The 26,443-nt window shown below is 38.0% G+C and overlaps 2 protein-coding genes across 2 annotated transcripts in view; both read left to right on the top strand.

Annotated features, from left to right (window-relative positions):
- Nucleotides 1–14,546, top strand: part of abca3b (ATP-binding cassette, sub-family A (ABC1), member 3b) — a 29,038-nt gene extending 14,492 nt beyond the window's left edge. The window contains exons 10-31 of the mRNA XM_057346468.1: nucleotides 105–286; nucleotides 2,572–2,718; nucleotides 2,823–2,952; nucleotides 4,445–4,599; nucleotides 4,877–5,032; nucleotides 5,130–5,340; nucleotides 5,432–5,582; nucleotides 5,711–5,809; nucleotides 6,097–6,295; nucleotides 6,454–6,763; nucleotides 6,912–7,182; nucleotides 8,122–8,326; nucleotides 8,429–8,648; nucleotides 9,730–9,888; nucleotides 9,969–10,129; nucleotides 10,212–10,346; nucleotides 10,453–10,647; nucleotides 10,801–10,988; nucleotides 11,084–11,254; nucleotides 11,362–11,558; nucleotides 11,649–11,722; nucleotides 12,462–14,546. Coding sequence (XP_057202451.1) covers nucleotides 105–286; nucleotides 2,572–2,718; nucleotides 2,823–2,952; nucleotides 4,445–4,599; nucleotides 4,877–5,032; nucleotides 5,130–5,340; nucleotides 5,432–5,582; nucleotides 5,711–5,809; nucleotides 6,097–6,295; nucleotides 6,454–6,763; nucleotides 6,912–7,182; nucleotides 8,122–8,326; nucleotides 8,429–8,648; nucleotides 9,730–9,888; nucleotides 9,969–10,129; nucleotides 10,212–10,346; nucleotides 10,453–10,647; nucleotides 10,801–10,988; nucleotides 11,084–11,254; nucleotides 11,362–11,558; nucleotides 11,649–11,722; nucleotides 12,462–12,593 — 3,848 coding nt within the window. The 3' untranslated portion in view covers nucleotides 12,594–14,546. The remainder of the gene's footprint in view (nucleotides 1–104; nucleotides 287–2,571; nucleotides 2,719–2,822; nucleotides 2,953–4,444; nucleotides 4,600–4,876; nucleotides 5,033–5,129; nucleotides 5,341–5,431; nucleotides 5,583–5,710; nucleotides 5,810–6,096; nucleotides 6,296–6,453; nucleotides 6,764–6,911; nucleotides 7,183–8,121; nucleotides 8,327–8,428; nucleotides 8,649–9,729; nucleotides 9,889–9,968; nucleotides 10,130–10,211; nucleotides 10,347–10,452; nucleotides 10,648–10,800; nucleotides 10,989–11,083; nucleotides 11,255–11,361; nucleotides 11,559–11,648; nucleotides 11,723–12,461) is intronic.
- A 1,524-nt stretch (nucleotides 14,547–16,070) lies between these two features.
- The window catches only part of LOC130561864 (cytochrome P450 2K1-like), an 11,234-nt gene continuing 861 nt past the window's right edge, over nucleotides 16,071–26,443 (top strand). The window contains exons 1-9 of the mRNA XM_057346480.1: nucleotides 16,071–18,212; nucleotides 18,341–18,503; nucleotides 22,224–22,373; nucleotides 22,744–22,904; nucleotides 23,428–23,607; nucleotides 23,913–24,054; nucleotides 24,143–24,327; nucleotides 24,433–24,574; nucleotides 24,767–26,443. The exon at nucleotides 24,767–26,443 is cut by the window's right edge and continues 654 nt beyond it. Of these exons, the coding sequence (XP_057202463.1) occupies nucleotides 17,973–18,212; nucleotides 18,341–18,503; nucleotides 22,224–22,373; nucleotides 22,744–22,904; nucleotides 23,428–23,607; nucleotides 23,913–24,054; nucleotides 24,143–24,327; nucleotides 24,433–24,574; nucleotides 24,767–24,954 (1,551 nt within the window). The 5' untranslated portion in view covers nucleotides 16,071–17,972 and the 3' untranslated portion in view covers nucleotides 24,955–26,443. The remainder of the gene's footprint in view (nucleotides 18,213–18,340; nucleotides 18,504–22,223; nucleotides 22,374–22,743; nucleotides 22,905–23,427; nucleotides 23,608–23,912; nucleotides 24,055–24,142; nucleotides 24,328–24,432; nucleotides 24,575–24,766) is intronic.

Raw genomic sequence — 26,443 nt, 5'->3', positions numbered from 1 at the left:
GGGGTCGAACTCATCACATTATCCTCCCGTGCTCTTAAACACAATGTTTTTGGCATACCGCTTTAAAACAGGAAGTTGACATCCATGTCCTGTGTTGTCCTCAGGGACGGGCATCCAGTGGTCTAACATGTTTGAGTCGGTAACAGTGGACGATGACTTTTCTCTGGCTCAGGTGCTCGGACTGCTTCTGCTGGACGCCGTGATGTACGGCCTGGTAGCCTGGTACGTGGAAGCGGTATTCCCCGGAGAGTACGGAGTCCCTCTGCCGTGGTATTTCTTCATTCTGGTATGTGTCACCTGCAAATTAGAAAGTACAATCTAAAGAATGTTGGGTTATTTTAAACAAGCGTTGGGTCAAAAAATGGACAAACCCAACCATTGGGTGAACTAACCTATGCTTGGTTGTTTTAACCCATTGTTGGGTCAAATATAAACCATTTGCTGTGTTAATTTAACCCAACTGTTGGGTTTGTCCATTTTTGACCCAATGCTGGGTTGAAATGACCCAACATTTTTTTGTCTGTACATCCCAAAATGAAAATTCATTCAGCAATTCAAATCTGTATGACTTACTTTCTTCTGTAGAACACAAGATATTTTGAAGAATGTTGATAACCAAAGAACACTGAACCCCATTGACTTCCAATGTATGAACACAAAACCACTGAGACGTTTCTCAAAGTATCTTCTTTTGTGTTTCACAGATGAAAGAGATACAGGTTTTGACCAACATCGGAGAGAATAAATGCCGTCCGATTTTTTTTAATTTTAGGGTGAACTATGTCTTTAAGGGCACGAATGCATTGTTTCCCTAATATTTTCTTTGTAGACAGCACGTGAGGTCGTCTGCCTGTGAAACTTTGGTCAAGATTAATTCTTTGTTAATTCATGAATTATCAGAAAGTGACGACTGAAAAGCTTGACATATTAAAAACCCAGAAAGTCTCTCAGCTGACGTGTTCTGACCAGAGACAGGAAGCATTCAGTCTCGCCAGGAAACCTGGCTTATGTCACTGAAACAGCACAGGAAGTCAATACGCAAGCTTATCTCCTCACCTTCAGGATTTAATCAATTAATAACACAAGTCAATGGTTGTGTTCACAGGCGAGCTTGTCATAAAAAACCCTGCGAGAGTGAAAGTGCAACAATGGCCTTTTACGTGACACACCTCGGCTTATGCCGTCTGGATGTCTTGCGCTTTTACCCAAGATGCATTCAAACGCAGACTGGCTACATTTTGAGAATGTCAACTGAAACTGATGTTGTGGTGGAATCATGAGACGATCAGCAGTGGAACAAGTTTTTGCTGTGTCGCGTTTAACTCAACAGGACAGTTAGCATGAAGAAAACACCCCACGATTTGATACTGGGCTCACAATACGATTGTATCACAATATTTTGAAAAATTCATCACCAAAAATAAAAGTGAAACCCTAACTTTTAATAGGTTTTTGATGTATGTGTGACTTCTAGAACTGTCAACATAAAAAGTTGAACCTAACAGAGTATATAGAACCTAACAGAGTATATTAAAGAGTATATAGTTTGGGATTTTTAAGGTCCTACTTTGTGTTATGGAGTGCGTACATACAAGTTTACGCACATACACGGTGTAAAAACACTTAAAATTTCTAATAATAGGCATTTATTATTACCTTACTTCTTGAGTGACTCTCAAATGATTCGTTCGGCTATTCATCTGTCTAATCCCCTCCTTTTTGTCAGCCTGCTCTGATCTGATTGGCCAGATGATCTAGTCTGCTGTGATTGGTCTACCGCGAACAGCGTCGCAGTGTCGCAAATGAAACGTAGGCGGACATTACACCGAGTGACGCAAATCTGACCCGGAACTGAAATTAGAACGACAGACGACTCTTTCGCGTGATTCAGAGTCGACTCATTTTTTCCCAAGCCAATAACTTTGTTATTTGTTCACTTTCGGCTTTACAACTCGACAGACTGCTTACATTCACACAAAGCAACATTACACACTGCATGAAATTTCATTTTAAGGACATTGTAATATTTACTCTTTAATGTAAATGAATACAGATTGAATAGTTCTGTCACTGAACAAGAAAACTCGAATTTAAATTGAAAATTACACAAAATTAAACTCTTTCTAAAGCAGTAAAAGCACAGTTAAAACGTTAAAAAAGTTCAAACATGTGGATGCAGGTCACATGTTGCAACTCAGCCAATAGGATTTAACAGGCTTGATATTGTAAAAAAATCGCCGTAGCTCTTCGGTGCATATTGTTACATCTCCATTGGCAGCTATTTTTCTTATTTTAAGCACAAATTAGTTTTCTATACATTATATTTTTGATTCATCATTTTTATATTGTAGATTTTTATGGGTCAACTTTGTTTACCCATACAATTTTTAGACGCATACTTTATGAAACATAATATGTACATCATCCTTATATATTTTTGAATGGTGTAATTCTTATCGTGTTTATGGAGCATCTTCTTCTTTGCATACAAAAATCACACTGAAGTCAAAGTCCGTATAGGTTTTGTGTTAGTCTAATATTTGGCCTCCTGGTCTGCCCCCCCCCCCACAGTCGTCGTACTGGTGCAGTAGTCCTCGCGTGGCCTTTCTGAAAGAGAAAGAGGAGGAGGAAGATGCCGAGAAGGCTCTGAAGGGCGAGTTTATCGAGGAAGTGCCAGCTGGACTGGTGTCAGGGGTCAAAATCAAACATTTGACAAAGGTACAGCAGGAACTACTGTAGATTTAACATGGTTTCACGGAATACTTTTAGCATGAGGTCAGTGTGATGATGACGTGAATAATGTGTGGATTTTCGTGTCGCAGGTGTTCAGAATGGGCAAGAAGGACAAAGAGGCAGTGAGAGATCTAACACTCAACATGTATGAAGGTCAGATCACAGTCCTGCTGGGTCACAACGGAGCTGGAAAGACCACCACACTGTCTATGCTGACAGGTAAGAGTTATATCGCCATCTCTGTCTGAAACACAAAATTGCAGGTTACTTGTTTTCTTTATGTGGGTTGAAGTCAACGTTTGCTTTGAAATTGTACCCGACAAAATAAAAAATGATTCAATTATAATTCATTACTCTTCAAAAAAATAAATTTCATGCTTAGTATTTTCTGTCTTGTTTTCCAGTACAAACATCCCCAAATTTGACAAATTGTGATGCATTTACTTGAAGATAAATGACTTGAGATATTAAGTCCTGTTTTTTGGAAAAAAAGGAAGTAATGTGAGTTTAAATAAATAAACGTGAATTAGGTACCTAATGAAGAGGTAAACCTTAATTCATTTAGAGATATTTTTCTTACCCCGTTGGAAGGTGTGTTTCATTTTTTTAATTATAAATAAATTTCATTTTATTTGGAAATTTTTATTTTCAGAAAACAAGACTTTTTTGCAGCGTATTATAATCGGGTAAGATTTTTATGTACAGAAACATCGTTTTGTTTATTATTATTAAAAAAACTATGAATTGCCACTTCAACAACATTTGGTCTCATGCGGCGTTGAAAAATCTGTTTTGAATTTCTGAATTTTCTCTTTTATCGAACCAGTTCTTTCGAATTCGAATCATTGCTCAAATGATTAATTTGCATCATTGCATCAGGAGTAACGTTGCATTTCTCATGTTGTTGTTTTTTGTGTAATAAGTACTTGGTTTTGCTCTTATTGCTCTTTAGCAATAGGCTGTGTTTGATTTAGTTATAAGTGTGTTTTTGAGTTAGTTAAGCTTTCTTTAATGTTCATTTATATTTACTGGGTTTCAAAAAAAAAAAATTCTAAAAGATTGACTTTAGATTTGCTAAATTTTATGATAAACGCCGTAATCCACAGCAATTTACAAAACGTGTTTTTAGATTCACACACTGTATAAAGCGAAAACGGCATGTCAAACAATGGTTGATCACTTCTTTCTCTCTGTTTAAGTCGCCGTGAACAAGAAGTTGCGATCGTTTTTACTTCCGTATTTTGATGCATTTCCGAGTAAAATGGAATTTCGAATGAGAAAAATAGTGGGTGTGGCTTGTGTTTTTACACTGCGATTTGATTGGATGTATAAAAACAGCCATTGCTTTTTGAAATGAAACTGGCAGCAGACTGACAGTTGATGGGGAGGAGTTAACGGAGGCTCCGCCCAAGCCGTCTAACTGACATCATTTAGCGTCATTTAAGATGGATAGTCATTAGTGGGCAGAAGTGCATTTTCAGATTTTAACTAAAGATAATGAAGGCAGATGAATTTTAAAAAGAGAATGACCCACATTGAAAAACTATTTACAATAAACGCTGCAATATTTCATGAAAAAATAGGAATTGTAATTTTTTATTTCACTGGGACTTTAATAGCTGTTGTTTTTCTTTCTTTCTTTCTTTCTTTCTTTCTTTCTTTCTTTCTTTCTTTCTTTCTTTCTTTCTTTCTTTCTTTCTTTCTTTCTCAGGTCTGTTCCCGCCCAGCAGCGGCCGTGCATACATTAACGGTTATGATATATGTCAGGACATGACTCTGATCCGTCGCAGTCTGGGTTTGTGTCCTCAGCACGACGTGCTCTTCGACAATCTCACCGTCCGAGAACATCTGCTGTTTTACACACAGGTAAACACGGGTCACTCGAGAGTCCGACTTAGTCTCTGTTCACTTCAAAAGACGTGAAGTTATGTACGGGATGACATTACAATAATTACAGACAAACTCATCTGACTGAAGATTGTTTTTTGTTTTTTTTCATTTATTTGCAATTCATTTGCAGTCCAAAACTCTTGAATAAAACATCTAAGACACACATTCTGTTTTTCAATGTTTGAGATATTTCTTGGAATGCAGCGTTTTGACAAATCCCCCACTAATTCTCGTTCTTTTCTTCGTCTTCCAGCTGAAGGGTTTCCCTCGCCAAAAGATCCCAGATGAGGTTGAGCGCATCATCCGTATTCTTAACCTGGAAGACAAGCGGGACGCCAGGTCCAAGACCCTCTCGGGAGGAATGAAGAGAAAGCTTTCCATCGGCATCGCTCTCATCGGAGACTCTAAGGTCGGTTCGCGCAAACTGCGTTCGTTTAAAGATAAACAGTGCCGTGTCCACCCTCCCATGCTTTAACACCACACGCACGCTTTTTACCGCCCGTTAGGTAGTGATGCTGGACGAGCCCACCTCGGGTATGGACCCTTCCGCCCGACGGGCCACCTGGGACCTGCTTCAGGGCGAGAAGCGCGGCCGTACCATCCTGCTCACCACGCATTTCATGGACGAAGCCGATCTGCTCGGAGACCGGATCGCCATCATGGCCGGCGGAGAACTGCAGTGCTGCGGCTCGCCACTCTTTCTTAAAAACAAATACGGTGAGATTGTGTTTATTCACGCGTTTCGGAAAGTGCTGCTGCCTTGTGGTCCGAAGATAGACGTACATGTTTCTTCTGTAACTTCTGCCAGGTGCGGGTTATCACATGGTGATCGTCAAAGACGCATTTTGTAACGTGTCGGAGATCACACATCTGGTCCACATGTATGTGCCCAACGCCACTCTAGAGAGCTGTGCCGGAGCTGAGCTGTCCTACATACTGCCTAAAGAGAGCACCAGCCGGTACGAGACCACGCTCAAATCTGACAGTTTCTTACGAAAACCTCATCCGATCATTTCTCAAAAGTCATGACATATTCGTTTTACGTGGTTATTGATGTCATGCCGTTTGCCTTGAAATGTCTGGGCAGGTTTGAGCTGCTGTTTGCCGAGCTGGAGATGAATCGAGAGGAGTTGGGCATCGCCAGCTATGGAGCGTCGGTCACCACCATGGAGGAAGTTTTTCTGAGGTATTCGGGCACAAATTTAAGAAAATGCATTCCAAATATTCTTTAAAATGAAGTTTTATGAAGAGTTTTATAGATGGTTTCAGCGGCAACAACATAAACGTTATGTGGTGGAAACCTTACTTCTGGTAGACCTCTACAAAGAATCAATAATTTAATTGAATACAATGAATATACAATCAAATATATATATTAATTAACGTTTATAGAAATAAAATTTCAAAGTAAATCGTTATAGTAGATGTGTTTATGTGTGTGTTTATGCGCGTGTGTGTCTGTGTGCATCTCAGGGTCGGCAAGCTCGTGGACTCCAGTTTGGACATTCAGGCCATTCAGCTTCCTGCTCTTCAGTATCAGCATGAGCGCAGGTCACATGACTGGACGACGGATGACTCCAGCAGTGCTAGCGGTATGACCGACGTGACGGATTTCACAGACAGCGGCACTTTAATTTCAGAAGACGGCTCCAACATCAAACTCAACACAGGGGTGAGCGGCTACTTTCGACCCCCAACTTTAAAACATCTCGCCAAAACAAATGAACCAAATTTTTCTCGGCATGGCGTTAAAAAATAAACAAACAGACAAAACATCTCTGCTATTTAATTTCCTCGGGCGCTGAGTTTTCTGCATCTCTTTACTCTCAGGCCCGACTCTACCTGCAGCAGTTCTACGCAATGTTCCTGAAGAGGGCGCTGTACAGCTGGAGGAACTGGAAAGTGATTGTGGCTCAGTTTTTGGTGCCGCTCATTTTCATCGTGTTGGCGCTGGTGGTGGCCCGCACTCTTCCCGGCGGCCACAGCACCCCTCAGCTCCGCCTGTCACTGTCACAGTACGGCCCTACACACGTGCCCGTGGCTCTCGAAGCAGATGCCGGCCCGCTGGCCGAAGCCCTGGCTGAGGTCTACACCACACAGCTGGCGTCCCAGAACGCCATAGCCGCCACTAATATAACAGGTAACGCTGGTATATAAAACACGTCTTTTTTATTTTTACACATTTTGTTTTTTCAGTTCTTCCATTTGAACATTTTGAATCTAATTGGCAATACATCGCTACATGTATCTGCCTTAACTAAATCATTTTTTTTTCTTTCTATCTTCAGATCTGTCAGATTATGTGCTGTATAATGCTGTGAGAGAGGGCGGCGCTTTTAACGAACGCTGTGTGGTGGGTGCTGCTCTCTGCAAATCCAGGAGTCACACCGAGATGATCGGATACTTCAACAATCAGGGCTATCACACCCCCGCCACGGCCCTCATGCTGGTGGACAACGCTCTTTACAAACTGCTGGCTGGACCCAACGCCTCCATCCAGACCGGAAATTTCCCCATGCCCCGTAACATGTCCGAAATCGCCCAGAGCCAGCTTTCAGAGTGAGTCACGTCACCATTTACTTTCTAACATTCCTTTTATATTACATTTATTTTATTTAATTATATAACAAGTATTTGATTCAAATTTGTTTCATATATTACATTTCCTTTATTCCATTGTATTTTATTATATTACATTTATTTTATTCCACTTTATTTCATTGTTAAATTTCTTTAATTTCTCTTTATTTAATTAAAAATTATTTTATTTAATTTTACTTCATTATGTTACATTTCTTATATTCCACTTAATTTCATTATATTACATTTCTTTTATTCCACTCTATTTCATTATATTACATTTATTTTATTCCATTTTATTTCATTATGTTAAATTTCTTTAATTTCACTTTATTTAATTAAAAATTATTTTATTTCATTTTACTTCATTATATTACATTTATTTTATTCCACTCTATTTCATTATATTACATTTCTTTTATTCCATTTTATTTCATTATATTATTATTTCACATTGTATTACATTTCTTTTATTTCACTTTATTTCATTATATAAAATGTATTTTATTTCATTATATTACATTTTTATTCCACTCTATTTCATAATTACATTTCTTTTATTCCATTTTATTTTGTTTATTCTGTTTAATTTCATTAGAATTTATTTATTTTATTTACTTCATCTCCTTACGTTTTATATCTTTCGTCTTAAATATATTTTTTAGATGTAGTTATATATATATATATATATTTTTTTTCTATTTTAAATTTTAGTAATATCTTATATTTTATTATTTTTGCTGTCTATAGTGAGTTGGCCAGATTTTATTTCACTGAAAGTTGTATACTTATATAACTGTGTATGTGACACATGAAAATCGTAAGTCTTGGAAAGGAAATACTTAAATCCATTGAGGTTGTCTTTATTATCGGGTTGCTCTTCTAAGCTTTATTCTTTCTCTTGATTTTTCTCTGTAGGGGTCAGACAGGTTTCGCCATCGCTATAAACCTCATGTACGGTATGGCGTCTTTAGCCAGCACCTTCGCTCTGCTCCTGGTGTCGGAGCGCTCTGTGAAGTCCAAGCACGTGCAGCGGGTCAGCGGGGTCTACCTCTCTAACTTCTGGTTCTCTGCTCTGCTCTGGGATCTCATCAACTTCCTGTTGCCCTGTCTGCTCATGCTGGTGAGCGTAAAACTGACCTCACAACTCAATTAAAGCGATTTCATATTGAGATGTGTTGTTCTGAGTTTTTATGGTCTCTCTCGCTCGACTTTTTTCCCTCAGGTTGTGTTCCGAGCGTTTTCCGTTGAAGCGTTTGTGGCAGAGAACCACCTGGTGGATGTTCTGCTGTTGTTGCTGTTGTATGGATGGGCCGTGATCCCACTCATGTATCTGCTCAGCTTTCTGTTCTCCTCGGCCGCCACCGCTTACACGCGCCTCACCATCTTCAACATCATCAGCGGCACGGCCACGTTCCTCGCCGTCATCATCATGACCATACCCGGTTAGACCTCTCAGTTAGCAATGAGTTTTTTATTTAAGTTTAATCTCTTTGTTTGTATATAACTGACTTCCAGTGAAGTTTAGCTTTGATATCTTTATTTATACCATGGTCTTTTTGAATACTCGATTCTGATTGGCTGGAAGGTGTGCATTAAAACCCTTTAACACACAGGTAGCTCCAATAAGTTTGATTACATTTGAAATTTAACTGACAAAATCACTGTAATTTTCACCTGTTTGCTCTAAAATTTCACTGTAAACATCAATAAAAGATTTAACTTGGCAAATGACCATGGTATAAGCGGGATAATCCACAGCTAGCCGTGCGTTATAGGATTATAATGCACTTCGCAGAGGCAATCACCCTCCGCTTCGCGTCGGGTTGTTCTTGGCCTCCACGTCGTGCATTAAAACCCTTTAACGCACGGCTAGCTGTGGATTATCCCTTACATATATATATATATTCTAAAAGCTTTTTAACAAATTCTGTAGGTCATGATATGTCTTATTTGCAAACAAACAAAAACCTCCTTAAGTTTTACTTATGGGGCATTTCGCTTTAATTTTTATATTTTGTTAAAAAATGTTTGTGCTCTTGACATAGATCGTTTATTTTTTAATATTGATATATATATATATATATATATATATGATATTTTTTCAGTTTTTGGTCAGCTAATTTTACTGACTTAAACATATTTCAATTTATTGCTGAGACATCATTTCTCATTTTCATTTAGTTTAACTTTTTTTTCTAATAATATTTAGGCCGATGTTTTTTTTATTATATAAGTGAAGCCTTAGAAGCAAAACTGTATAAGAGACAGACAAACTGAGACAACATGAAAGATTATAAAAGCTACGTTGAACTACTTGATCATTTCACTTTTAAACACAGTTTTAGAAATGCAATCGAGCATTTTGGTGGATTTAATGCTGTTTGTAATAAAACAGTTTTGCTTTAAATTTTTTCATTCATTTATTTTGCTAAACAAGGCAACGATACGTTGCTATTAACCCTTGCATATTACCTGCTTTTGCAAACGCTGTATCGTGTTTTTGTCGTTTTTGTCATCTCTCAGAGCTTCATCTGCAAGACCTCTCTCACATCCTGGATAAAGTCTTCCTGCTCTTCCCAAACTACTGCCTGGGAATGTCCTTCTGCCAGTTCTACCAGAACTACGAGTTCATCACCTTCTGCACCTCCAGCGCGATGGCGGAGTACGTCTGCAAGTATTACAGTGAGTATCCGTCTGAGAACAACACGGAGCTTTCCCAATACGGCCTCGTTCTGAACGTTTCTTTTGCCGTTCATGTGCAGACGTTACATTTCAAGTGAACTACTTCTCCATGGAGGAGCCCGGCGTGGGACGCTTCCTGGTGGCCATGTCGCTGCAGGGCGTGGTCTTCATCGGCCTGCTCCTCCTCATGGAGCTCCAGTGCATCCACACCCTCATGAACCTCTGCAGGGGACGCAAGAAGGTAAGAGAGGAATTAAAGACGGACGGATGTTGTGTAATCGTTCGGGATTGGATGCTCACGATCATGGCGGTGTGATTATCAGTTCATGCTGGTGGCAGAAGAGGCTCTTCAGTCTGAGGACAGAGACGTGGCTGAGGAGAGGAAGAGAGTTTTGGAGTGTCAGCCGGTGGTCGAGTCCATGGTGGGCAGCCCGCTCATCCTGCAGGAGCTCAGAAAGGCACGTGATGCGTTTCGGTTGTTCTTTCACACTTGGTTGACTTATTTCGGTGTCTCCCAACATGGTTTGCGTTTGTTGACACGCGCTCCTGTGGTGGTTTAACCAGGTGTACTCAGGTGGGCCGTCGCTGTTGGCAGTGGACCGCTTATCCTTGGCCGTCGGGAAGGGCGAGTGTTTCGGTTTGCTGGGGTTTAACGGTGCGGGGAAGACCACGACGTTCAAAATGCTGACCGGAGATGAAAGCATCACATCAGGAGATGCCTTCATCGATGGTTACAGCATCCTCCGAGACGTGAAAAAGGTTCCGATTTTGTTATCCGATGTCAACTTTTATTGACATTGAGACTAAAGCTTCATCCGTAGTCATTACAAACGTACAGCATTCTGCCAGACACAGAAACGCAACTTTAAATTGAGCTCAAATTCAGTCTACTCTACTGTGTATTGTCCACAGGTTCAACAGAGGATCGGCTACTGCCCTCAGTTTGACGCGGTGTTGGATCACATGACGGGACGGGAGACCCTAAGCATGTACGCCAGACTGAGGGGCATTCCGGAGAAGTACGTGTCCGCCTGCATCGAAAACGTCCTGCGCTCGCTGCTGCTCGAACCTCACGCTGACAAACTCGTCCGCAGCTACAGGCATGAATGACGATCCATCATATCCAACTTTTCATCTGTCTGTCCATCCGTTGTGTCTCTGTTTACTAAACGTTTCTATGGGTTCCTCTGGACAGCGGTGGTAATAAGAGGAAGTTGAGCGCAGGCATCGCTCTGATCGGAGGGCCCCCTGTGATCTTTCTGGACGAGCCGTCGACAGGCATGGACCCCGTGGCCAGACGCCTGCTGTGGGACGCGATAACACGCACCCGTGAGTCGGGAAAAGCCATCATTATAACCTCACACAGGTCAGTCACGCACGTCCTGCTACATGTGAATATGAACATATGAACATCTCAGACTTGGATATAGCGTTAAAATAAACGTGAAATCAATATTTTGACTCGCTCTGCAGTATGGAGGAATGCGAGGCGTTGTGTACGCGGCTGGCCGTCATGGTGAACGGGCAGTTCAAGTGTCTGGGCAGCCCGCAGCATCTGAAGAGTAAATTTGGAAGCGGTTACACACTGTTGGCAAAGGTTCACACGGAGGGAGATTTAGGAGAAATGGATCTTCAGCTCTTTAAAGACTTTGTTCAAAACACCTTTCCAGGTATGTCGAGCGGCGCGGCGGGCGGTCTGTATCGCTGTTTGTTGCTGAGCGGGTCAGAGTTCATAACCTCTCGTCTTACGACTCTTACAGGAAGTTTACTGAAGGACGAACATCAGGGAATGGTTCACTACCACTTAACCGATAAAACCCTCACCTGGGCACAGGTACGTCTCAAGTGTCAATCATTCTGATGGCTCTGACCGGCGCACAGTTTAGTTCAGTTTTATCAAAACTTTGAGACCAAAAATGTTTGCCAACAGTGAGGAAAACAAGACAAGTGATTTATCTCAGAAGTGGACAAAAATGCACCCGATTATTTAAACTATATGGCCAAAAAGTTGTGGTTGCGGTTGTCTAACTTCTTATTTATTGTACATAAGTTTATTTTAGGCTGAGTTTAGTATATGTTTTAAGTATTTGATGCAACTGAGCAACAAGCCCTTCCAAATAAATCATGTGTAAAAAATGCCCCCAAAAATCAATTTCAGGGTCAAATATTGATCATTATTTCGAAATGTTTTTTTTTTCGTTTTTATAACCCGCAACAAACTCAAACGTGCAACTTTTGTAAAGCCTACAAGTTTTAAGTTTGATTGCCTATGAAATGAACTGGGCACATGAAAATTAAAATAAAAAATGAAAATTATTTTGGATCATATGACAAGCTTCTAATAGAGATATTTAATGACTTTTTTGTGTTATTGCTTCTTAATTCACAGAAATCCTACAGTTTTGTCACATCCATAATGCGTGTTTATTTCGCTTTCGCTTTTCTGATGTCTAGACCCTATCAACAAATATAAACAGACGGTTCACTATATTGGTAGTTTATATTTCAAGTTTAGACTGAAAATGTCACACGCACATTGCTGGAATTGTCCTAACATGTCTTTGTTCTGTAAGGTGTTTGGGGTTCTGGAAACAGCCAAAGAGAAGTATCGTATCGAGGATTACTGCGTCAGTCAGATCTCTCTGGAGCAGGTGTTTCTCAGCTTCGCTCAGTTTCAGCATTACTCTGACGACCGCTGGAAATGACACGCTCATCTTCACCTGTTGAATAGGAGGGACTGACTCTCGGTGGAGTCACACCACAGGACGACGCTCAGGTCTTCTCGCACACACTCATATACAACCCGATCAGATTTAACACTCCCAGACGGGACCAATAACATCAGATCTCGGCCAGCAGCTGTATTCTGGGTTTGTTTGAACACCGTCAGAAATGGTGCATCTCACGTCCTCTCCTTGAATTTTAACGGGTTGGGTCCATCCTCGATCCTCGGCCCGAACGGAAAGGACGTGTTTTCGTTGTGACAAAATGTCTTTGGAGCGCACTCGTGTACGATTGTTGTGTTATTTATGAATGTCTTCATTTGGTTTGTTGTTCTCCATTTGCTGTTGACTGTGGTCTTGATGGTACGTGCGCTTGGCTCTTTCAAAATAAACTCAAACGCTGAAAGGGTGGAAGACTATCTTAATATGGGACGTCCGGATCGAGAATGAGAAATCAAATTCGCAGAAATGCTGCATCTTCGGGCTTTGCAATGTTAAAGAACGTTACATTGACGTAGAAACCTATTGAATAGAAAGTTTTATAGATGAGCTTTAGTTAATTTATAGACTTTATACAATAGCTTTGATCGGTCATTTGGCAGGTATCAATTTCTTTCAAAAGTCCCCTTTTATCGTGTTTAACAAGACACTCCAAAGAAACATTTCTTTATATTTCAGTGAAAATATAGAAAGGCTTTCAAATAATAACGTTTTCCATTTTCCTAAGACGTTGTAACACTTCTCCCACCATTTCTAACTGTGATTTGTGTTTTTTTATAAACGTGTATATATGTATAGGAATGCCTAATGCTTCCACCCAGATTTGACTGTTTTTTGAAATGTTATTCCACGGTTGACCACTAGGGGGAACCCGGAGTTCACATATTTTGTGTTTTCATTCAACCAAATGTCTCTTTTGAAATACAAAATGACCACTCCTGTGTGCGACAAGAACCTGTCGTGAAGCAAAAACCACTAGATTTACATATGTTTTATTAACGCATGCTTTTTGTTGCTGTCGACGCTGACACAGTCGCTCTGGGTGTGAACTCATGTCTTTCAAATCTGATATTCACTTGCACTACTAGTGTGGACCAATTCATTCGCCCTCAGAAAGATCCATCAAAAAGATGTGAAGAATTGCAAAGCAAGGGGTTAACGTAATATAATTTCCTAACGATAGGCCACATTCCTGAAACATGAGCGGCGTGAATTTAATGCGATAATTGGCTTTAGAAATGAAGCTCAAATAACAGCGAGGGACTTGAACTTCTTTGCGAATTCACAACAAAACATGTTCAAATGTTCTGACACCGTCCTTTATTTGTTCCGAGATGAAACGCTGCTACGCTCATTTATTACGTGCATTGAACTGTTTTTACATGTTTTCGTCCAACGTGGCCTTGCCGTTACAATGATCTACTGTAAAGTGATGTGGCTACATCTACAACAAGAAAACGAATCGAATACATGTGTACAATGCAGATTGTGTCTATGCATCTTCCCGTCCAGATTCACTTTCGTTGAATGTATTTTCCTATAGCAGACGGGAAACCCGGGCTTATTCGTCACCGTAACGCTGACTTTCGGCGAAACTGGCGCAATGTAGATACAAAAGAGCTTCAGAGGTGACGTGACCACGGATTGTTGATTTTCTATGATTTTTTCATGAATTGGTCCGTTTGTAACAGGTTTTGCACTTTGCTCTGGCTGTTGTGTCTGAACTGCTTGTTATGAAACTGAAATATTGCATTTTGAAGTGAGATAGAGAGGAGGAACTTGAAAATGTTAATTATGACAATGTTGATTTAAAATGGTAATATATACCATAACTTAAAAAGGGAATTGTAACCCTGTGTACTGTATCACTAAATTAACTATGTGTAAAATGTAAGTATTGACATTTCTTTTTTATTAAATCTGCCTTATGCAAAGGATTGTGGTATGATGTAGTTTTTATTTTTGTGTTGATTGTTTAAATGGCAAAGATGCTCACTAAATTTTAAAGTAAGGGTTGAGTACTTGAGTAGTTTTGATTCTGTCCTTTTTATACTAAATATACACAGGAAGATTGTCAAATCTCATTCCCCATTGACTCCCATAGTGTTTATTTTCCGTATTGCGGCAGTAAATGGTGGGTGAGATCTGACATTCTTCCAAATTTCTTCCTGTGTGTTCAGCAAACCAAATAAATGTACAGTATACAGGTTTGGAACAATCTAAGGGTGAGTAAATGATGACAGAGGTTTCATTTTGGTTGAAGTATCCCTTTTTGTTGTGCCAGGTAAGTGGATTGTCACACCCACAGCAGTCCATATTGCTCATAAATGAAATGAAATATATCAAAGAAAAATGAAATGAAAATATAGTAAATATTTTATGTTATATAAAGAGCCATCCCTTCTCTGTTTGTTGGGTATTACTGCACGGAAGCCCTGAACCGCAATGTAAACAAATTGGTGAAGAAAATATTTTGTCTTTACAGTCTAGCCTTATCGTTTTTTTCTCTTTCAAATTTTTTTCTCTCAAAAAATGATCTTACATTTTTTTCTTCTAATTTTTTTTGCTACGAAAATGGTTTCTTTTAAAAAATTGTGTATATGTGACCCTGGACAACAAAACCAGTCTTATGGGTCAATTTTTCGAAATTGAGATGTTTACATAATCTGAAAGCTGAATCAATAAACTTTCTATAGATATATGAGTTGTTAGAATAGGACAATATCTGGCTGAGATACAACCTTTTAAAACTCTGGAATCGGAGAGTGCAAAAAAATCAAAATATTGAGAAAATTGCCTTTGAAGTTGTTAATCAGGGGCACTGTGGCAGACCATCCACTCACAAAAATAAAGTTTTTATAAATTTAAAGTAGGAAATTTACAAAATATCTTCATGGAACATGATCTTTACTTAATATCCTAATGATTTTTGGCATAAAAGAAAAATCGATAATTTTGACCCACACAATGTATTTTTGTCTTTTACTAAAAATGTTCCCGTGCTACTTAAGACTGGTTTTGTGATCCAGGGTCACATATTTTCTCTTCACATTTTTTTTGTCGTCAAAATGCAAGGACAATTTTTTTCTTCACCGTTGTTTTACATTGCAGTGCTGGGCTTCCTTATTATTGCTTCTGGTGTGCACGTTTTAATTCACACAAATCCTACAAAGTATGCACATTTAAATTAAAAAAATGTGTGTCCTTTGTGCTTGGACTGATATTGAAGTCTGGACTCTGTCATCAGGGGTTCAATAAAATATACATTTACATATATATATACATTTACATATATGCACTTGGCAGACGCTTTTATGAAAATGATACATCCATAATGCTAGAATTGCCCATTTATGCATCGAAGTGGTTGTATGAAGTCAGTTCATATCATCTATAGACTAACCACATCATAATATATATATATATCATACATGTTACAATATTTTCTAGGGCTGTTGTCCTGCATAAAACTGAATGAGGAAACTACAATGTACAAAGTGACACTCGAAAAAGCTGTTTTGCAGTTTTAATATCTTGCGCAGTACAGGTATAAAAGTGTATTGCGCAACATTGGTTTTGTTCTAGATTGTTCTAGATCTTTTGCAGGTCATTGCACACAGATTCACGGTTGACACATTTGGCTGACTTAAAACTGTATCATGACTATTAAGATTGAATGAAGGTAAACCTTGGGCTAGTTGTCAGTGAATAAGATCAAGTTTTTATAGTTTATAGTTCCTTTTATCATCACCGTTTATCACACGGAGATAATAATTGACTGTTTATAGACAGATTTGTCCCGAGCGCTGCTGAACGGAAGATTCCAGTCGTAACTTGCTAACCCAACATGGTACCAAATTTTTGAATGCATCAAATATCACATTTCTTATCAACTACAAGAGATTTTGGAAACACAAGCATGGCGGGGTTGATTCTTGGATAAATTGTCGACGTTTTGTTCCCATCAGAACAGACCTGCTTTTATGGAAAAACTATCGTGTTTTTTGACAAATTGAGCCACGGTTTTCTTACATTGACCGTGTTTTTTAATTTGCTTTGTGTTAAAACCATTGTTAATTGTAAGGGTGTGACCCATCTTTAATGTTGCGACTCAGCAGTTGAGAACAATTGGATTAAAAGAGATGACATACAGGTGTCACATTCTAAAGCCTTTGATGAAATGCTTTATAGCTTCTGGCAGACAAACATTACATAATCAAGTGTGTGTGTGACAGGTTGTGACACAAGCACTGTGTTAGAGTTCATGACATGACAATTGTGCTGTAAATGCGTTTACAGAGAGCTTGTTTTCTGCTGTACTAAAGCTCAAAATGAAGTTCAATTATACACCTGGTATACTGTTGTGACACATCTCATGTAGTGTAAAAGGTCACCCTAGCTAATAGTGCACTGGTGTAGAGCCTGGCCAATACTGGAAACCCAGATCGAACTGAATCACCTAATGAGAGTTATTGTAGACTGCTTGGTGGATATTATATAATGCTGAAGGAAACAGTAATGTGTGTTCAATTTAAGTAAACTTCTTTTTGACGCAACAATAACAAACCCATCCTTTGTGTTAAATGTCTATATTTGACTCAACCGTAGGTTCAAAATAACCCAATCATGATATTTAGTTAAAGCAATTGTGCATATTAATTCAAATGAAAAACATGGATGTTGTGTATTTTTTAAAGCTGTACAAACCGGCTGTGATTCCTGTGCTACGACAGTCATGTGCCAAAACCCTTGGGGTTAAATCTGCACTTTAAAAAGCCACAGGCGAAGCAGATGATTGAAGTGAGGGTGAATATGTCATTGAAGAAACCCTAAGCACAGTTTTTTAACATGTTGAGTCACGATCGCTTCGCATCAAGTCGACAAGTTTGGTTTGATAAATCATTTCCATCGTGCTAAAGTTTTATGCCCTTTTCACCAGTTTAAATATTCATCCAAACGTATGCCAAGCTCAAGGTGGTGTTGGGAGGTAAGAGGTTATTGCAGTTTTCATTTGGACAAAGGTTACATGAGAATTGTGTGTCACAGTTCAAGTGTGCACATGTCGAGGGGTTTCGAAAATTCTACGTAACCTTATGCAAATTAAGTTCATATACACATGAAACCTTTGAATCACTTAAATGCAATTATATGCGGATAAAATGTTTTATTTTTGTAGGTATGGCATTGTTTGTATGATTTGTCTTGTTGAACAAACTGAAGTAGTTTAATAATTCATCAAAGGGTTTCGTATAATCTATGTGCTGACACAGTCGTAGCAGCCCTTTGTTCTCATGGTTTCTTTGTTTTGGAGATTACCTCCCACTAGATTCCTCTAGTCCCACCCTCCTGTAACATCTATAAATGCAGAAGAGAGTCGTGCAGGTGTTCAGGTTGAAAATGGCTGTTGTGGAATCACTTCTGCAGCTTCTCAGCACCGGTACATTACTGGGTGCTTTGGTGTTGTTACTGGTTGTATATCTGCTGTCTTCTGGTCCTAAATCTCAGAAAGAAGGAAAAGAACCACCGGGACCCAAACCACTTCCACTGCTGGGGAACCTGCTGACCCTTGACCTTGAAAGACCCTTTGATACTCTCTGTGAGGTGAGACTTTGACACAGCCATTTAAACACTAACATAATAAATTACAGATGGACATTTTATCAACAGAATAAATTACAGATGGGCATTTCAACATTAATTAAGAATGTTTTTAACTGTGTTTCCTCCAGCTGTCCAAAACCTATGGAAACGTGTTCCAAGTGTTTTTCGGTCACAGAAAAGTTGTGGTCTTGGCTGGATACAAAACGGTTAAAGAGGCGCTTGTGAACCGAGCGGAAGAGTTTGGAGACCGAGATATTCCTCCAGCTTTTAAATTACTGGGTGAAGGACATGGTAAGAGGAATCTGTACTTGCTGTGCACTATAGACGTTTCATCTTAACAACATAAACAAACGTTACTGAGCATGCGCACTTTTGTGACCTCAACTGAGCTTCCGGTACACATTCAGTGCCTGTAGATTATTTCTGATAACAAGCAAAAGAAACCGAAAACCGTTAGTTGGCTAAACTTGTCTCTTCAATATTTTATATTTAGACTCCGATACTAAGTTCCACCGCTAGATGCCAATGTACCATACGGTTTGTTTAAATGCGACCTAACTACAGGACCCATTTAGCAAATTGTTTATTTAATAAAATGAACATACAACAAATTTAGACAAATTGTTTATTTAATACAATTATTATAAAGTAAAAAAATAATCATACAAATTAATATGGTAACACTTTGTAATACTGTTTAATACTTAATAGGTAGTTATGCAGGAACTAATGCAGAACAAATGGTTAGTGCTGCACTAACACTGTAGTCATTACTGATAACTAATAAGGAACAACGATTAACTAACCAGTAGGTAACAGCATACTGATGTTTAAAGTAAGAAACAATTAGTTACTTATTACTTATTTAATAGTCATTAATAACAACTAAATGCTGTATGTCTCCTGCAGAACTATACAGTAACTAAGACCCATTTAAAATAACTATCCATTAATTACTCATTAACAGTTGCTAAACATAATTTTGCCAGTAAGCAGCCTATTAAAGATACATGTTTGGTATTAGAATTAATTATATAAATAGTTGAAATTAATTTGAACAAATTATTTTAGGATTTTTGTAGAAATCTCAATACTGTGATATTTTTATTTAAATTGATTCAAAACAAATCAATCTATTGTGCTTTTCAACCAAAAATAGTAAAAACTAACCCCCATCTTAATCACTGTATTGTAACTAATGTTTCTGTGGTAAAACTGAAAGTTTTTCTTGCCAATCAATCGTTACAGCATTTAACCACAAATAATGCACTGTTACTTTAAGGGGGAGGGGCATGACAATGACATCACCGTATGCGGAAGTCACAGCAGCAGCGTGTTCAGATGACAGCTGCTAAAACACTAAAGCGCATTGACTACTGTGACTATTGTGTAACTGTAAAGTTTTTGTTAGTATTTATTAAAATGTATCTATTGTGTCCATATAAGTCAGCTCTATTCAGGTGCGTGTGTGCGTGCGTGCGTGCGTGTGTGTGTGTGTGGATGGTAAATTAGTCACTGCAAACTTTTGTTTTAACAGTACTGTTTTATTTATTGGTAATTTACGGGTTATCATGATTTTCACTTTATAATTGTTATAATCCATCTGTTTATTCCGGATCATAAGTAATTACTTAATACTGATGTGATAAGACCTGAGTAATTATTAAAATGTTATCATGTTTTTCACTTTATAATACGGTTCCGGATCATAAGTAATTAGTTAATACTGTTGTGGTAAGACCCAGGGGCGTAAATCTCATTTAACAGTAGGGGGGATGATAAACATAATATTTCTCAAGAACGAATTTTGAAGGGGACACAAATAATACAGTCAAAATTGTACTTACTACGACACAAAGCGACAACATGCGTTAGGTTTATCATGCAGACTTGCAGTCGTATTATAACTGAACTGAACTGCTACATACTGTAGTGAACACCTAATAAAGCTGTTTCCATTAAAAAAAATTGTCTCTGTTGTCAAGACAGGAAACAAGTATAAAAACACACTACCCATGATACTACATGTTAACAATGAGTCACTTTTTAAACACTTTTTAAATGTTATCCTGATTTACATGCAACATCGTCTGACGAAGTCACCATACATCTACATTAATGAGTGGTGGTTATTTTCCCATGTAGTGCACTGCGTCCGCCAACAAACTGTGCATAGATGTACTATGTTCATGTACCCAAACAGTCAGTAACAGTGACAGATGCTTAAATTCTGTGTTAACATTAAAGGTATTTAATAACATTTAAACAATCATTTTGTAGCATTAAAACATTACAAGTATTTATTGACATTAAAACAGCGCCGTTTCTTAAATTACTTCCGGGTTGAGGTCGGAATTAGGTGACGTTATCCGCTCGGGCTTCGAGTGGAGGTGACGTATTTCCGCTTTTGAGTGGCGCTCCACTCGCCCCATCGGCTGCAGCCAGCCCCTATTGGTGTTTGACGCACAAATGGTAAACAAACTAACGTTAACTAGCTAAGTGACGTTAACGTTTTAATTGTACAGCAGATTCATGGAAAATACATCAATAATCAGCCTTTTTTTTGGCACAACTAATTTATTAATGAATCAGCATCAACTACATTAAAGAGAATCACTTCATTTAACGTGACTAAAATAGCCTTCTTACTGGAGTTCAACAACCACTGGTGAAGTGAGCCTCATGCCTTACTTATGTGTAGCGTAGCGTAGGTGAGATGAACGGGGAAAGCAGGCAGTGGGCCAAACCACTGTGAGGCAGGGGAGGGGGAACTCAACTGTTTCTAAACTTAAAGCGCATTATTTGCGTTTGTATTTTTTTCTAATTAGTTTAGGTATACATAAATATATTTAGCACAATAGACAGTGCGATTTTTAATGATTTTGGGGGGGGACAACCCTCGGATGGAGGGGGACGTGTCCCCTCCGTCCTTCCCGGGATTTACGTCCCTGGTAAGACCTGAGTAATTACTAAAAAGTCACTATGATTTTAACAGAATAATTCAGTAAGAACAGAGAAATACTATTTTTTTAATAATTACTAATGGGTTACCAAGAATGTCTTATAGTTAATAATGAAAACACAACTCTTCAGCTATTGTCCACAAGACTCATAATAAGCAACAAGGAGAGACATGTCAGATATGTTTGTGAGGTAAGTTGGCTAATGATGCAGTGATTAGGAGGTGTATTTCTTAAGTTTCTTTCTTTTAAAATAAATAAAATAGAAAAAAGGATAAAGATTCATTCGATTTATTTAATTGATATGATTGATATGAAAAATAAAATCTTGATGAGGACAATATTGGACAATAGTTTAGAGATATAAAATAATGAAGTTCACTGAAAGTAAACAAAATAGGTTAAAATTGTATTTTTAATAGTAATCAAGATTATATATAACTAGTTTAATTGACATTAATTGACATAGTTTAATTATTTTTAGCAGCTGTTAATAAGTAGTTAGTAGATAATTATTTTAAATGAGTCTTAGTTATTGTATAGTTCTGCGGGAGACATACAGCATTTAGTTGTTATTAATGACTATTAAATAAAAATTAAGTAACTAATTGTTTCTTACTTTAAACATCAGTATGCTGTTACCTACTGATTAGTTAATCTTTCTTCCTTATTAGTTATCAGTAATGACTAGTGTTAATGCAGCACTAACCATTTGTTCTGCATTAGTTACTGCATAACTACCTATTAAGTATTAAACAGTATTATAAAGTGTTACCATTAATATTAACATAAATTAAATAATATATAAATAGTTATATTATTAGACACTAGCCAAACACAAACCGGAAGTTAACTGAGGGTCAGGCACTAGCATTAGCGTGTTTAGCTCTTCCCCTTTCTCCTGTGCTGGAAAAGTTGCATAAATGGTTTAACATGAGGCTATTTTCAATTAAAATTGTGTATGGTGAATATGTCTGTATTGGTTAATGTTAATGAATGGCTGTGTGAAAATGATCAATGAAGTGTTGTTGTCACGTGGTTGTTTGTTCAGGGATCATTTTTGCCAATGGAGAGAGCTGGAAAGAGATGAGACGCTTCGCCCTCAGTAACCTGCGTGACTTTGGGATGGGCAAGAGAGGAAGTGAAGAGAAAATCATACAGGAAATTCAATATTTGAAAGAAGAGTTTATAAAGTTTGAAGGTACTGAGATACACACCTGAACTCATGTTCAAAAACAATAGAAACCATCACAGAAATTCTAATGGTTTCCATTAAAAAGCCATAAATATGAATCATTAGCTTTTTCCACTAAAATCATTACAAAATTACTTTTGTAGTATACTTTGGGCATTATTCCTATAGGATTTAGTGGAGTTCTATTGGTTCCCACCTGCCAGATAACATCCCACCAATAGAATCCATCACATGCCAGTCGACACCATTGAAAACCAATACATTAAAACCAGTACAGTTCCCATTTTAAACTTTTAATTCATTAAGTTTTCTATTGATTTTAGGGCAAGGTTCCACTTTTTTCAGCAGGGTTGAGAGAGTTTGTTTGGTTTTACAGGGAAAGCCTTCGATACAACTCAACCTGTGAACTACGCCGTATCAAACATCATCTCATCTATTGTGTATGGCAACAGATTCGAATACACAGATCCTCAGTTCAAAGAAATGGTCAACAGGGCAAATGAGAACGTTCGGGTTGGTGGATCAGGTTCTATGCGGGTATGCATATCAGGTTTACATGTTAACCAGTGCTTATTTCAACATATGAGCATATTTCCTTTAGGGTGATTAAAACTTTTTTTTACATTGCATTGTGCTATTTTAAGTTTAAGTGCATTATAATAAGACATGCAAGGTAATTTACGATATTTACTTTCTTCAAAAAACGTAATTAATTTCTAGTTGCTAATTACATCGTCAATGTTGTATTGCTTACTAATTTAATAATTGCTTACTAATAATAACTTTTTAATGCAAACTCATTTTAATGCAAATCAAATTTTGGTTTTAAATTCAATATTATTTTATACAGAATTGTTGAAAGTATAAAAAAATAGAGTGGGCTATGTAATGCAAAGACATCTTAAGTAACTGTAATTTATTTGCTATTCGTTTCATTATCTTTGTATTTGTTTAAAGGGGTCAGAAAAGACATGTACTGTGATAAAATCATGCGCAATGCCGCCGCCTTACATTTCTGCCATTCAGGTCCTTTGTCTTTCCCCTGATTGTTTACTTGTAGCTTTTTAACACATTTCCATGGTTGGGCCCGTTCCTGACCAGCAAAAGAATTGTCCTGAGAAATGCTCTAGAAAACAGAGCGGAAATAACAAAGTTGATCTCGGATCTGCTGGAGACTCTGAATCCACACGACAGCAGAGGGTTTATCGACTCCTTCCTCATCCGCAAACAAACCGACGAGGTATGGAAAATGCAGGTGTAAGATGGGTTGAGCATATGGAAATAATCGCTAATCACTTTCAGTGCTCGGGCCCCGTTATTTTTCTCAAGATATTTTTTTAAAGGTTTCTGGGCATTTTAGACCCACTTAGCATTGTATAATTCTTTAAAGTTGACCCACACTGCCAACCTTGCATTTTTTTCTTAGAGCCACGTTGCGATGGTGCTGTAATGCTTGTACCTTTATTTTTGCTTGCAGCTATATTTGAGTTTTGTAGCCTCTTTTTATAGAGTAAAAACAATAAACAGTGTTTTTGCATTTGTCAGAAATCCGGCAAGAAGGACTCTTATTTCCACCAGGAGAATCTGCTTACAGCTGTGATGAATCTGTTTGTAGCTGGCACTGACACCACAGGAACAACATTGCGATGGGGTTTGATGATTATGGCCAAATATCCTCATATCCAAGGTAAAAACACAGCACTGTATAAAGACTTTACAAAATCCAACTCAGTACATTTTTTTATGAAAATTGTTTTGATTTTATATATGTGCAGATCGAGTTCAGGAAGAGATTGACAGAGTGATCGGTGGACGTCAGCCGATGGCGGATGACAGAAAGAATCTGCCGTACACAGATGCTGTGATCCATGAAACCCAGAGACTGGCCAATATAGTGCCCATGAGTCTCCCTCATATAACCAGCCGTGATGTTGACTTTAATGGATATTTCATTAAGAAGGTCAGTCGAAACGAGAAAGAATTATTCAGCAAAAAGCTCATGTAGACATTCATGAGTTGTGTGTCAAACATCAGCCTTTCATTTGATGTTTTGTGTATTTTCTAGGGTACCACTGTGTTTCCTCTGTTGACGTCTGTATTAAAGGATGAAAGTGTTTGGGAGAAACCGCACAGCTTTTACCCAGAACACTTCCTTGATGAGAAGGGACAGTTCGTTAAAAGAGATGCTTTCATGCCCTTTTCCGCAGGTACTTTCACAGCTACACATCAGATGTCGTGCATACTAGAATAAATGAATTAGACCAATGTCCAATCTCTCTCTCTCTCTCTCCCTCTCTCTCTCTCTCTCTCGTCTCTCTCTCTCTCGTCTCTCTCTCTCTCGTCTCTCTCTCTCTCTCTCTCTCTCTCTCTCTCTCTCTCTCTCTCTCTCTCTCTCTCAGGACGCCGGATATGTCTAGGAGAGAGTTTGGCCAGGATGGAGCTCTTTCTGTTCTTCACGTCTCTCCTTCAGAACTTCCGCTTCACTCCTCCACCTGGAGTGTCTGGAGATGATCTGGACCTCAAAGGGATCGTTGGAATCACGTTGAATCCGTCCCCACACAGGCTGTGTGCCATCAAACGCTCCTGATCTAAAACAATGTTGTCAATACGCACATGCAAAAACATAAAACATTCAATCTGGTACAAATAACAGACAGGATCATTTAACAGTAATTTCCCAAACTTGAGCAAATGCACAAAATGTAAATATGTAAAAACAGCAGGAAATTATGAAATGAGTAATGTGCAATAAAAATTTCAGTTTCAGTTTGCATTGGATGCTGTAAATGTAATTCTAAAGATGTGAATGATCAATTAATGAAATCATTAAACAGATTTTTTTGTAGCATTTTTTTTCCTGTTGGTGAATTTGTAATATAAAAGAGTCACTTAATCAAAAACAGGCCTTTTTAAGGAATGCGAATGTCTGGCAGCATCTATGCCAAAACATAAAAATATGATGATATATTATTTATAAAAATTACATTAAAAAATAATAGTACATGGCTCTCCAGAACACTTGAATTTGATTGGTCAGTCACAACATTCTGACGTCTGTCATAACATCTGTTTTCTGTCTACATGGTAGAAGTGAATAGGTACCCCCGTTATTTGGTTACAAACATTTTTTTAAATATGTGTTCTCACTTGCAGGATTTGAACTTCATACACATTCCTTACATACCAATGCATGTGTTTTCATGCATGATTTTCACTGTTTTCAATGTGCATGTGCACTTGAAAGCATGTGTGAGCATGTTTGTAAACACTTTACAATAAGGTTGTAGTTGGTAACGTTACTTCATGCATTAGCTAACAAGAACTATGAACAATATTTCTACAGCATTTATTCAACATACTTGTAGGTTATAAGTGTTTACTAATACATTTTAAAATCAAAATATGTAACTGGTAACATTAGTTAATGCATCATGAACAAACATGAATAATTGTTATTGGCATTAAATAACATTAACAGATTAATGAGTGCTACACAACTATATTGTTTTGAGATATCGACTTTTGCCATACATAGAGTAGTGGTTCTTATTATGCAAACCGTACTGTAAAATCAAGTTTGATCTTTGAATATAAGTTTTATATTTAGTTATATCTGTCCCGGGGCGAAACTTTTTAACCAATTGTCAAAGGTCATGTCATTTGTTGCTTATCCTATGCCAACGGTAAAAGAACCCTGACAAACTATATATCCTTGGAAAGCTCGAAGTCTTTAGTTTTCAAATTCTTTTTCTGATTTGCAATAGGACAAACACTGTATCCCATTAAACGCTCCTGATCTAAAACAAAACATAAGGCACTTCACCTTGTTCAAATAACAGACAGGATAATGTTAACACAAACTCACAACAAATGCACAAAATGTAAATATGTAAATAACAGCAAGAAATTATGAAACGACTAATGTGCAATAAACATTGTGCTTTCAGTTTGCATCGTATTGTTTGTTCAGATATTTTGGATGCTGTAAATGTAATTGTAACGATGTGAATGATCAATGAATGAAATCGTTAAACATTTTTTATTTTGTAGCATTTTTGCTGTAGGTGAATTGTGAA

The sequence above is a fragment of the Triplophysa rosa genome, linkage group LG11 (genome assembly GCF_024868665.1).
Source record: "Triplophysa rosa linkage group LG11, Trosa_1v2, whole genome shotgun sequence".
Lineage (NCBI taxonomy): Eukaryota > Metazoa > Chordata > Actinopteri > Cypriniformes > Nemacheilidae > Triplophysa > Triplophysa rosa.
Note: the sequence above shows the minus strand (reverse complement) of the source record. Positions and strands in the feature narration are given on the sequence as shown.